The sequence below is a fragment of the Dinoponera quadriceps genome, unplaced genomic scaffold (genome assembly GCF_001313825.1).
Source record: "Dinoponera quadriceps isolate SergipeBrazil2010 unplaced genomic scaffold, ASM131382v1 scaffold2723, whole genome shotgun sequence".
Taxonomy (NCBI): Eukaryota; Metazoa; Arthropoda; class Insecta; order Hymenoptera; family Formicidae; genus Dinoponera; species Dinoponera quadriceps.
The window spans coordinates 56,162-69,103 of record NW_014556868.1 but is presented as its reverse complement, the minus strand read 5'-3'; the positions used below and the strand labels follow the sequence as shown (position 1 = coordinate 69,103).

Genomic DNA, 12,942 nt, shown 5'->3' with positions numbered 1-12,942 from the left:
GGGAGACTGTTGTCGAAATCTGACCGGAGGTTCTTCCGTCATCTCTTTACTTTTGGTCGTCGGCGCATTGAGGCGTTAGCGAATTTACTTGTAATCATCGCCGAATAATTCTCGTTGGCGAGTGATCTTGCACGAAAGAAAAGCCACGAAATGGTGAGTTCCGGTCTACGATGGTATGAGATAATTGCGTCGGATAATTGATCATTGATAATTAATCATTCGCTCGTTCGGCTGTTTCGACATGAACGCTCCGGCTCGATTCCGGCTCGACAGAGAGGATTCGAGAACGACGCTTTACACGTTATTTTACTTCGTCCGCTTTCTGCTTTCGCTTTATGTTACGTTTTCGCGGAAAAGCGTGCTCGGCGAGAACCAATTCGATCGCGTTTCGGCGAGTCGATTTGTCGGCTTATTCATCTGATGTCCTAACCTTATAAGGAGACTCATTTCGCCGCTACCTAACTCACATGCACACATGCAAACTCAAATACGTGTCAGAAATATCGTCGATTTTAAATCGTCTTCTTCGGGAATTTCGTTAGAATTATTCTCAGGATTTTTTCAAGATTGTAATCTTACTTCGACTCGTTCGGATACTTGCGTTTGCGTAAAAAAAAATAGCGCACGTTGCAAACTTAAAGATACAGAAGGATGTTGTTTTCTCCGGGATTTTCACGCACTTGTGACGTGAAATTTAACATGTTCCTCATTGTAGTTTCTTTACTGTCCGTTCCGTACAGCAACCTCAAATAATTCTTCTGAAAGAAGGCACGGACGCTTCCCAGGGGAAGCAACAGCTGATATCCAACATAAACGCATGTCAGGTTGTTGTGGACGCTGTTAAGACCACCTTGGGTCCTCGCGGCATGGACAAGCTGATAGTCGACCAAAATGGCAAAAGCACTATTTCGAATGACGGCGCCACCATCTTGAAACTGCTGGATATCATTCATCCGGCAGCAAAGATCTTGGTGGACATCGCTAAGTCACAAGATGTGGAGGTAAAAGCTACATTCTTTTGCCCACCATTATTTTCTAAACGATTGTATTATTTTCTATAACTGATATAACAAAAATACGTGATAATAATTACCACATACAATGATACTCATTAAAATGACGAATAATATTACACGCTTCTGCGAGTATTATTAGCACATTCGAGTCATAGCACATCATTCGAGAAATGAAAAATTGTGCCAAATCACAATATAGGACGCATATTCATATTGGCTTCGGCGTTATCCGAATATCTTACGATATAAATTACATATATTAGATGCATTAAATCAAATTACGTTAAAAGCATTAAAGGAATACGAGCGAAAAGATTTACGTACATGAATTAAAAGCGACACGATGAGAGAAGTCAGGAAGCGGAGGGGCTTCTAGAAAGAAGTATCCTTTTGGTATCACGCAGAAGGATCTGGTATCTGACTGTTCAACAGGTGGGAGATGGCACGACCAGCGTCGTCCTGCTGGCGGGGGAGTTTCTGAAGCAGATGAAGCCGTTCATAGAGGAGGGGGTGCACCCGCGAATAATCATCAAGGCGCTGCGCCGCGCGCTACGGTTAGCCGTGGACAAGATAAACGAGCTGAGCGTGAAGATCGACAAGAGCGATCTCAGCAAGCACATCAATCTCCTGGAGGAGTGCGCGGCCACGTCGATGAGCTCGAAGCTGATACACCAGCAGAAGAAACACTTCAGCAGCCTGGTCGTCAAAGCCGTCCTGATGTTGGACGACTTGCTGCCGCTCAACATGATCGGCATTAAGAAGGTAACAATTATAACTTCCCCAAGGCAATCCTGAACTTCCCGAGGCAACTTCGAGGCAATTCTAAGCTTTTTAAGACGATCCTAAGCTTCCTGATGCAACTCTACATTTTTCTTGATTGCAAACATCCGCAAAGCAAATCTCAGTCGTCGAAGCTCCGAGTTGAATCTCGAGAAGCTTTTCGAATTGCTTCGAGGAACTCGGAATTGCCCCGGGAAGCTAATCATTACTTGAAGAAGTGTTTCTAACTTGGCGCAAACCACGCGCCCCCTCCAGGTCTCCGGCGGCGCGTTGGAGGACTCCGAACTGATCCAAGGGGTCGCCTTCAAGAAGACCTTCTCCTACGCCGGCTTCGAGATGCAGCCGAAGAAGTACCTGTCGTGCAAGATCGCGCTGCTGAACATCGAGCTGGAGCTGAAGGCCGAGCGGGACAACGCGGAGGTGCGCGTCGACAACGTCGCGGAGTACCAGCGGATCGTCGACGCCGAGTGGCAGATACTCTACAACAAGCTCGATCAGATTCACAAGAGCGGTGCGAAGGTCGTGCTGTCGAAGCTGCCGATCGGCGACGTCGCGACGCAGTACTTCGCCGACCGGGACATGTTCTGCGCCGGCAGGGTGCCCGAGGAGGACCTGAAGAGGACGATGAAGGCGTGCGGCGGCGCGATCCTCTCGACGGTGCACGACATCAAGGAGTCCGACCTCGGCCAGTGCGAGACCTTCGAGGAGAAGCAGATCGGCGGCGAGAGGTGATTATAAGCGGTTCGCTCTCGACAGCAACGATCGATCTCGAGGAATCACCTCGTGAACTTGTACGTTTCCCCGGGAGATCGGATCGATCGTCGATGACGAATATATTCGGCTGGTTAACCGGTCGGTCTCCCCCCCAGGTTCAACATATTCTGCGAGTGCTCGCGAGCGAAGACGTGCACGTTTATCTTACGCGGCGGCGCCGAGCAGTTCCTCGAGGAAACCGAGAGGTCGCTCCACGACGCGATCATGGTCGTCAGGCGCATGGTGAAGAACGACGCGGTGGTCGGCGGCGGCGGCGCGATCGAGATGGAGCTCTCCAAGACGCTGCGCGATTATTCCCGCACCATCGCGGGCAAGGAGCAGCTCCTCATTGGCGCGATCGCGCGGGCTCTCGAAATTATCCCGAGGTACGTTCAGAGAATCCGCCGGCCTTTTCTCCGAACGTGAAGAAAGTGAAAAGTCGAGTCGTTTTGAGCAAGCAATTCCAACGGGCAACCCGAAGCGATCCCAACCTCTTTGACGCAATTCTAAGCTTCCCGATGCAATCCTACGTTTTTTTCCTAAAGCGATCACAAAATTCCCGAAGCAATTCTAAGCGACTTGAAGCGCACTATTTTTTAACCCCGAGATATCGGAAAGTTTCCACGTATTTATATCAGAGGGAGACTCGAATTGTGTTAATTAATAATAATTTGACCGACGAGAAACGTTACCGTTTTCGCAGACAACTGTGCGACAACGCCGGCTTCGACGCGACGAATATCCTGAACAAGTTGCGCCAGAAGCACCACATGAGCATGCACTGGTTCGGCGTCGACATCAACTTGGAGGACATCGCTGACAACATGCAGGCCTGCGTCTGGGAGCCCGCCGTGGTGAAGATCAACGCGTTGACCGCCGCGACCGAGGCCGCGTGTCTCATATTGTCCGTCGACGAGACCATCAAGAACCCGAAGAGCAGCCAAGACGGGCCGCAGGCGCCGATGGGACGCGGCATGGGCAGACCCATGTAATGCCGAGCGGAATTGAGAGCAGGGTCGAGCGAACCAGGGTGAGGAACGAAATTTCGTATTCGTTAACGTACAGTAATTTCTCACCCGAACGAGAATTATTATTATTATTGTTATTTTTTGCATACAGGGGACAAAGCATCCCTCTTGTACATTATATAAATAAAACAAAAGAAAAGCATACCTGTACTTACGTAACTCAGTAACAAACTGTAAACGCAAGAAATTTTATCAAGTCATAAGTTGATACCGACGAGTGATTGAAAATTCGAGTGATGACGGAACCAGCCGTGAAAAAAAAAAAACAAGAACGATCGTTCGCGCCGATTAGAAATGCGAGTAGACCTTCGCTCGAATGCATCTCACGGATTCTCAGCTCTCCCGTCTTTCCGTGAGTATTGTCGATGAAAATGTTGCCTCGCCGTCCAATTGAAGCAACGACCGGCCGATGCGAATCGAGTCGTGCGGGAATGTCGAATAATGCGAGTAACGATCGGCGCGAGCGGACGAGTGAAGTTTTGCTCGATACGACGTTCCCGTGTGAGAAATTACTCGGACGATGCGCAAACCTCCGGCTCGCCGACCCTGCTCATCCGACGAAGCGGATTAACCGCGATATCGCATTTATGCGACACGCGACGGGAACGATGGGGAACGTGACATATGAGCGTACGAATATTTGCGACGTTTTATTTCATCCAGTTGTCAATCTCGAATGTATTAAAAATGAAAGAGCTTGTATTGTCGGGGACAAACCATTGTTTTCATGGGAAAAGTTCCGAAAATGTTCGCAACAATAATTCTATAGGCTTTGTGAAAAGATATAAAAAAGAAATCTCATTAATTGTGCACACAATTCTGCACACACACACACACACAAATATAAACGATATACACCCCACTGTCACGCAATAAAAAATACAACCGATGGAATAGCGAGGAAAGGGCTTCTTGCACGGAAATAAAAGGAAATTTTCAGACTTAGACGAGAACATAAAATGACACGTTTAAACGTATAAATGTCAAGTATACAAGGCTGTGGAGGCTGAAAATTGCGCGATAACAAATTATATATATATATTCTTACAACTGGCGCTTAATACTGTAGTTCGTCTACCTACGGCAGGTCTCTCTCAACGGCGTTTCTTCTTCGTCTCGGTAACTGAAATATACAACGATGAGGAGTCAGAAAACCGCAGGTTCAGGGTCGACGCCACAAATCATCGGATTGGCACGAAAGGTTCGTCTAACGAGAAATTCAAGGTCGCTGCGAAGTGTTGGCAGTTTTTGCGAATAAAAACAAACATCGACGAGCATTTCTTTTTTTTTCCCCAGACATTCGACGAAGCCTTCCTATTTCCTTCTTAGCACCCAAATCGACCATCTTCCCGCGAGTCTGAATTCAACAGAAAAAAAAAAAACCGACAGATCTTCGGTGCCAATCCGATGGGATTTGAAAAATCGTGGATGAAACTTCGCTTCGATGTTAAATCCCCGAAAGTGCTGCCTCACCTTTTCTCTCTTGCAGAATCTCCTTTCTCCTGTTCTGCAATTCGGTTGGCAGATTCTCGATCATACTCTCGATAAAATTATCCAAAACCAACGACCGGTTCATCGACATCACCGGTTTCCTGCAGACCGGACATTCTCTCCGCTTCCTGCACCACATGTTTATGCAATGGTGGCAGAACGTGTGCGTGCAGTTCAACGTGGTCGCCTTCACGAACAATTCCGAGCATATAATGCACGTCAGCTGTTCGTCCATAATGCCGCTCACTTTCTCGAAAACGCCTTCCTTGGTGTTCGTCTCTATGTTCTGACCGAACCCGGTCAGATCGATCGTGTCCAATACATGAAATTCCGAACCTTGATTCACATCTACGAGTTCCACGTATATACAGTTGTTCGACGGACTGACAGTAGACTCGGCTGCTGCGTTGGCTGGAAAGAAAAATTCGGGGGAGGAATCAGCAGCGCGTAAAAGCATATATTTCTCTTAAAACGAGTCGATTACTCTTGCGACGGATTTATCGTGTTTATTTACACACGCAACGATTGCGGCGAATAATTGATTATCCTGGGTTCGCCGGAAAAATGTGGGAACATTGGAAGATCCTCGAAAAACGAAGCAATTTACCGTGCAAAATCGCTTGCGAGGTTTTCGCCTTCGCCTCTTGTTCCTTCAAGGCTTTCTGCGTCTCCTTGAGTTTCTCCTCCAGCCTGTTCTTCTCGTTCAACAATTGAGCCTGAATAGTCTTCTCCGCGTTCACCTTGCTCTCCATCATGCTCCTCCATTCCGCCTGTTGCTGCTCCCTCCAGCTCTCCATCTGCTCCTTCATGTTCACCTCCACCATCTCCTTCTCCTGCTTGCTCATCTCCAGCGCCTCCTGCCACTTCTGCTTCTCCTCGTTTATCCTCAGCTCGAACTGCAGCCTCTCATTCTCCAGTTTCCACAGCAACTCGGTATACATGCTCTGCAGGTTTTGCTCTTGCGCATTGCCCGCCTCTATCTTGCCCTCCAACACCGTGATCTGCCTCATCAGGTTCTCCTTGTCGTCCATGGCGGCGACTTGTTGCATCATCAGCTCCTCCAGCTGCTGCCTCAACATTGCTTGCTCCTTGTGCTTGATCTCGAGCCTGTCCTTGAGTTCCTTCCTTTGACACTCCTGGCTCTCGGCGAAGGTCCTCTGTTTGGTGAGCATAGTGTCGAGGACCTTTTCATCCAAACGTGGCTTCTTGACACAGTGTCCTCTCCCAGCAAAACTAAACACGTATTTGTACATCTCGTTGCAACCGAACTGTACGATATCACCAGGATTGACTCTCTGGGCACCTCCCGGCTGAACGGCCACACCGTTGACGAACGTCGACGACGAACTGAAGTCCTTCACGGTCCAATCACCTTGACCCTCGCACCTGAACACGCAGTGCCGCCTGGATATCGTGACATCCAAGATGATCTCGTCGTTGTCCTTCGCCCGGCCGATCCTGAACTGTCGGAAGATACGAGGTCGCGTCTTAGATATTTACACGCATGTTTAAGTCGATGATCGAGCTACTTGGTGACACGGCTCTCACCTCGTTCTTGTCGATGTATATGAGCTCCTGCTGGTCGACCCTCGTGAGAAGCGGCTCGAGGATGCCCGGCTCCGCCTCGTTGGCCGTTGACCTCTTCGCACGTTCCATCGTGCTCACTCAGCAATCCCGCGGACGAGCGTGTCAACTGTGACACATCGGACACGACGAGCAAGTGGTTCGCGCGGTCTGCGCCTCCTCTTCGTAGCACGCGCGCAAAACGTAGAATCGAACGTTGAGGATTCGCGGACAATTTATCTCGTTCTTGCACAAGACACGGGGGAGAGAGAAAGAGAGACGGGGAGGGAGCGAGAAATCGACTCGTTGTCATCAAAATTCACGCGCAGAAAAACAAACACTATTTGAACTGGTAACGAGTAACAAATGAACGTCACAGGTCGAGCATTAACTGTAAACTCGAAAGCATGAGGCAACCTTGACCTGTCCCCGAAGTCACACGGAAGATGTCGCCACCGTCGCGACTTCACCGAGCAACGTTGTGTAATTTTTTCTCCAAGCGGAATTTTTTTATCATTCATTTCCTATTCTTTCGGAAGGAAAGCGATCGCGTTCTGGCTTGGAAACGTTTCGTAGCTCTTGCTTTGTCCATCTAAGCGCCCGGGAGCAGATTACGTGATTGTTAATTCAAATGACGTCGAGATTTTCTTAGATTTTTGGAACACAGCGATACCGTAAATCCCTCTATGAAAGGTGGGTACATCAAGTGTTTCCGTGGTGTAGTGGTTATCACATCCGCCTAACACGCGGAAGGTCCCCGGTTCGATCCCGGGCGGAAACACACGTTTATTTTTTGACTTTTTTTTTCGTCATCGGAAGGTACCATTTCTTATTGCACATTGCGAATATGAGATCGTCGTGCGACTGCCAGCGTTGATAATTCCGAGCATGGTCGCTTTCGCTCTAAAATAAATCTGCAATAATTGTATTCGCTTGAATGCTCTTTGTTCAAATATAAAGGGCAGAAAGTAAATATTTTTGAGTATCTTATATTTATCACAACAGAGAATTTCTCTCGATATTTATTACATGATTTATTATCAGAACTTATTATACGTTGTTTTGTTTAGGAAGAAGGATAGAGAGAAGACACTTTAGTATCTTATATTTATTACAACAGAATTTTTCGTACACTGATATAATCGAAGAATGGGCTAAAACTTGACATCGTCTACACGTGGGGACGCATATCGGGTTTCGTACGGCTTCTCCAGAGGACGTTCTAAGACGTCATAAAAACGTCTATTAAGATAATATCTAAACATCTTAGAGACGATAAAACGTCTAAACGACGTTCTTGAGACAATAAGACCGTCCGAGCGACGCTTTTGAGACATAATTTACACACATATTGTATGGGTCGTTTACAATTATTTATTTATAAATCACACCGACATTATATAATAGCGAGGAAGAAGAATAAGAAAGTAACGAAGATCGGCATTCTTATTCCATTATCCCGCGCTCACGCCAGACTCACGATGACGGGTGCCTCGTCGTCCGCGTCCTCGAGCAAATTCGAAAAGTCCCACAGAAATTTGGCAGTCAGTCGTTCCTGCAGGCGTTTCGCGTAAGACTTCAGCCGGCCGTCCACGTCGGCGTTCGACTCGATGTTACCGAACAGTTTGTACAATTTTTGGTACACGAAATTATTGCTCGCCACGATGTCGCAGAGTATCTCCTCCGGCACGTACGACAGCTCCACCTCCAAGGCCTGCAGGAATTCTATATAGACGGAACGGTACTGAGGAATCGCGCGATCCGCGTCGCAGATCAGCGTAACGAGTTTCTTCCATTGCTCGAACGCGTCCAAGCTCTGGCCGGCCAGGAAACAGATGAACGTCAGCTGCATCTCGCCGATGATCTCGACCGGCCTGAAAAAATGCGCCGGGGAAATCTTGGATATTTTCCGAGAATAACCAACATGCGTGTATCATACGTATTGTGATGTAAAATTATGACTATAAGTGGTATCTTCCGAAACTCACTCTCGCAATTTCCTCAGGGTGGCGCTCAGAGTGTAACTGGAGTCGAGGGAGTGCCGTGTGATCTCGCTGGGAGTCGCGTCGTCGGGGTAACGTTTGTCCGGTATCTCCGTGAGTCTGAGCTCAGTGCCGGGCTTCGGTTTCAGGTCCGGCAGCAGCTCCTCCTCCTTGTCCTCCGCCGTGAGCTTGCCGGACCTCCTTGGTCTCTTGGCCTCGGACTCGCCGCCGCGCGGCCTCGAAGCGTCGCTGCAGTGCTCCAATTCCAGAGCGGACCGCACGTAGCTGTCGAGGAATGTTTCGAGAACGCTTCGGTATTCGCATCGGAGTAAGTTATTAGCTTCCACTTACCCGCACAGCGGCGAGCATCTCTCCATGAGGGTCACGTTGATCTTGCTTGTTAATTCCGACCACTGTTTCCATATCTCGTATGGGTACGGTCCTAGATACCTGTCCAATTCCTTCAGGTTGTCCTTCAGCCTCCGAACAGTCTCCTCGGGTACGGCTGTCATTTGAAGATCTCGCGTGGAATTTTGTACGTCGAATAGCGCGAGTAAATTTGTATTTTCTTACATTCGGTGCTGATATCCTCCTCCTTGCTGTCCCATTTCTTCACTAGAAACTCGTATTTCTGGAAGTTGTGAAGGAAACCGACCCTAGGTGCCATCTCGCCGAATTCGTTCACGGCACTGTACGAAGCAGAAGTGAGCAGAAGTAACAGCGGATTGAGTACCAATCAGATATCGATTGGGTATTAATGCATGCGGAGAAACGTCTCTGTAAACCTGACGACCGGCTGTAAGAAGCTGGAGCTGTCGAGACCCAGGTTACCTGTAGTGTACGTAGTGAATCCCGGGAGGGATCATCTTGATGCCTTTAAAATTCCCTTCCGTGTTCCACGATTTTATGTCGATCCCGACGTCGGTGCCCACCGGCACATCCAATAAAACCAGCGTGGCGCCCTGAGTGAACAGGGTTTGCGCGACGTTCTGCTCCATCTCCATGGTGTATTTCAATTGTGTCTCTCTCTCATAACTGTGTCCGCAGTTTTGCGACTGATATAAACAAACGTTTCGTTTTCGATGTCGTGTTATTTTTTAATAATTAAGAATACGTGCAATGAAAGCATTAACTCTTACAGCCCCGTAACTTTAGAGTGAGCCTCCACTTCTTTGAATGCACAGTACCATGGCGAAAAATGTCCGAAATAAGTCCATTTACCTAAACTTCAGCAAGAAATCAACCACTTTGCATTATTATTGTAAATCATTCAGCGCTCGTTAATAATAGGCGTTAACAACAGGCTATTTATTATTGACAGGTAAAGGTTTTCTTCGACGACATCTTCGAGTGACATCTGTTGTCCATCGTGAGCACTCGAGACCTCGTCTCACCCGCCGTTGAGTACTCCCACTCGAAACTATAAGACGTCTGACTTGCTGTCGAGTCGTACTACGTCCTTGTTTTTTATTGAAAATAAAGATTGTACAAAAGCGTACAGGGTGCAGGAGACCAACCTGTTCGACTCATTATTGTACAATATTATCTTCTATCAGTAACTTAGCTTCTATAATTATCTATAATTATCTGTTGGGTAATTGGAGTGTAATGAATTTTGCTCCGATTAGTTAAAATCTAATCTCAATCCTAATCCGTAATCTGATGCGGGCATAAAGCCGTTTAGGATTGAGATTGGATTGAAACTCGACCAATCGGAGCAAAATTCACTAAACTTGAATATAGTGAACTTCGCTCTGATTGGTCAGATTCAGTTCAATCTCCAATGCGTAGTCTGATACGGGCTTAACGCCCGTCGTCCCGTCGGACAGGAAATCTTGGAGCTCGCCTAGGATAGTTTCCGCGCGTCGGACAAAATCCAACGAGGCGTCGACGGAATTCCTCGATTTATCGTTACACCCGAGTCCCCCGCGAGTCATTCACCATCTCAGCGAGTCTGCGAACAGGTGGGCCGGCAAGGACGGCGTTCCGCCGTCGCAAGGCTCTCCGAAAACGAGGAAACGATCACTCTCGTCCCCCTCCCCCGCCGTTCTCGTCCCTCCCACTAACGAGAGACCTGTTCGGGACGGTCAGTAGGTTGCAAGAAAGGAGCAACAGGCCGACACGCGGTTGGCTCGGCGCTGCGGTGAGGTGCGCAGTGACTTCTGTTCGCGACACAGCGCGCTCCATTGCGCAGACGCGGCGCAGTGGGAGAGAGAGAGGAGGACGGACCGAGCGCAGAGAGAAAGGGAAAGAGAGAGAGAGAGAGAGAGAAGTAGATAGCTAGCTAGATAGATAGAGAGAGAAAGAGATACCGTTTCCTCGCGTTCCCGGAGACGCGCGTGCACACGACGAGTGTCAACGCGACGCGACGGAACGCGCGACGGTGGAAACCCCGGCGTGGCATCGCGTACCAGAAGCGGGCAACCGGACGGACAGACGCACGTACGGACAGCGCGGCGAGGTCGGGCCGCGAATAATCCGAGAAGAATATAGCCGTGCGGCCGCCCCCTCTCCCCCTCCGTTCAAGCCAGCGCGTCGGGCTCGCGTTCGTTCGAGCGAGCGAGCGAACGCGACTTCCTCCGAGCGGTAGTAGTGCCTTCTGACGAGTCCGAGCCTCGCCATCGTCGTCGTCGTCGTGCAGTCGTTCCTCGCAAGAGCGCTCGCGATCGTCGCGTCCGCGTGTGTGCGCGAGCGGGCGCAGTGCCGTGATCGTCGGACGGTGGGTATTATTATCATCATTATCATCATCATCATCATCGTCATCATCATCACCATCCATCGTCGTCGTCACAGTGTCGTCGTCAGCGTAATCGTCATCGTCGACTCGGAGCGCTCGAAGAGAACGGAGCGACGAGAGTGTGTTCGCTCTCCCTTCCCTCTCTCTCGCCCCCGCCCTGGTCTCTTCGCTCCGACCGTGCTTTAATCTTCCCTCTCACTCTCTCTCTGCTCTTCTCGAATGTCCAGTGCGATCCCTCGGCCGACCACCCGGACTACGTCGTCGTCGTGGCTACATCGCCGACGTGCGTCGTCATCGCCGAAGAGGCCAACAGCAGCGCTGCTCCGGTGAACGCGCGCGCGAGGTGGGAGCTTCTCCGGAGGAGGATCGGGATAGAAAGAGAGGGAGCGAGAGAGAGAAGAATGAGCAGCGCGCTCGCTCGCTCTCCCTTCCTCCCGCCCTCCGTCTCTCTCTCTCTTTTTTCTCGGGTCGCGTTTCCTGCGCTCTCGCACGCGCTCGAGAGTCCACGCAGGTAGGGCGAGCCGCGCCGCCGATACCAGCCTGCCGGAGAGGTGGGATCGACTACGAGGAGAGCGAGTTTCGCAGTCGCGACCGGTGTTGGCCGCCCGTAACGCGCAGATCGGCGAGCGATCGGGAGTGAGACGAGGAGGAGGCAGCAGGGGGCAAGAGAGAGAGAGAGAGAGAGAGATAGAGGAGGACCATCGGTGTATCGCGGGGGGCGACGCTGCTAGTGTTGCCCGTAGCGGCGGCGGCGGTGGCGGCGGAGAGTTTGATCCCGGTGATTCGATTCTACCGCGGCGGAATAATGCGCAGGTGAAAACGGAGGAGGAGGAGGAGGTGGAGAAGAAGAAGAAGAAGAAGAGAAGAGAAGAGCACACCGGAGTCGCCGTCGTCGTGGGAACGTGAAGAGCGGCGGAGAAGACGCGGTAACAGGAGGACTCCTGCACGTCGGACGCGTGCGTGCTTACGTGGGTGCGCGAGGAGAGGAACTAACCGATAGAAAGACAGAGAGAGAGAGGAAAAAAGGAAGAACAGCGTGATAGGAAGTGAGAAACGGAGCAGCGACAGCAGCAGCAGGAGGAAGAACACAACGCAGAAAGTGCGACGAAGAAGAGGTGGAGGAGGAGGAGGAGAGGACGTGGAGGTGATATCGCCCGAGAAAAGAAAGACAAAGAGATAGAGAGTCCAAGCGGCCGAGGTGGAAGAGCGGCAGCGAGCGAGCGAGCTAGCTAGCTAACGTGCGCGAGTCAAAATGGCGCTGAACCAGGACGTGGACCAGTTGACCAAGAACCTCGTGGTCAGGATCGACCAGAATTCCGAGTCGGACCTGCAGGCGCTGTTCGACAGCGTGCTGAAGCCGGACTCGTCGCGGCCGCTGCAGGTGCCGCTGCGCATGCGCAAGCTGCCGGACTCCTTCTTCAACCCGCCGTCCACCGGCAGCAAGAGCCCGTCGATCTCGCACTCGCGCGAGAACTCCGCGGATTCCGCCTTCGGCACCGCCGCCGCCGCCGTCGCCGCGACACCGAGCAACCCCGGCGCCGGCGGCAGCGCGCCGAACAGCAGCGCGAACGGCAGCGGGGGCGGCGCAGGCG

General features: G+C 50.5%; 4 protein-coding genes and 1 non-coding gene across 5 annotated transcripts in view; 3 read left to right on the top strand and 2 right to left on the bottom strand.

The window, feature by feature from the left end:
* Positions 1-12: 12 nt before the first annotated feature.
* LOC106748329 (T-complex protein 1 subunit eta) lies at positions 13-4,851 on the top strand. Its single transcript, XM_014626742.1, has 6 exons — positions 13-153; positions 741-1,001; positions 1,449-1,778; positions 2,052-2,524; positions 2,666-2,935; positions 3,253-4,851. Exons 1-6 carry the CDS (start codon positions 151-153, stop codon positions 3,539-3,541), a joined length of 1,626 nt encoding a protein of 541 aa, XP_014482228.1. The 5' UTR covers positions 13-150; the 3' UTR covers positions 3,542-4,851.
* On the bottom strand, positions 4,213-7,074 carry LOC106748330 (E3 ubiquitin-protein ligase RNF8-like). The gene is made up of 4 exons (XM_014626743.1): positions 6,617-7,074; positions 5,676-6,531; positions 5,051-5,479; positions 4,213-4,700 (listed from the first exon to the last, which is right to left on the bottom strand). Exons 1-4 carry the CDS (start codon positions 6,722-6,724, stop codon positions 4,672-4,674), a joined length of 1,422 nt encoding a protein of 473 aa, XP_014482229.1. The 5' UTR covers positions 6,725-7,074; the 3' UTR covers positions 4,213-4,671.
* A 265-nt stretch (positions 7,075-7,339) lies between these two features.
* Trnav-aac lies at positions 7,340-7,412 on the top strand. The gene has a single exon. It is a non-coding gene; the product is annotated as a tRNA-Val (tRNA).
* Positions 7,413-7,724: 312 nt separating this feature from the next.
* LOC106748331 (protein AAR2 homolog) lies at positions 7,725-9,991 on the bottom strand. Its single transcript, XM_014626744.1, has 6 exons — positions 9,753-9,991; positions 9,445-9,668; positions 9,187-9,302; positions 8,965-9,118; positions 8,620-8,898; positions 7,725-8,505 (listed from the first exon to the last, which is right to left on the bottom strand). The coding sequence occupies exons 2-6, from the start codon at positions 9,615-9,617 to the stop codon at positions 8,097-8,099; spliced, it is 1,131 nt and encodes a 376-aa protein (XP_014482230.1). The 5' UTR covers positions 9,618-9,668; positions 9,753-9,991; the 3' UTR covers positions 7,725-8,096.
* Positions 9,992-10,789: 798 nt separating this feature from the next.
* The window catches only part of LOC106748341 (transcriptional coactivator YAP1), a 24,219-nt gene continuing 22,066 nt past the window's right edge, over positions 10,790-12,942 (top strand). The window contains exon 1 of the mRNA XM_014626763.1: positions 10,790-12,942. Coding sequence (XP_014482249.1) covers positions 12,603-12,942 — 340 coding nt within the window. The 5' untranslated portion in view covers positions 10,790-12,602.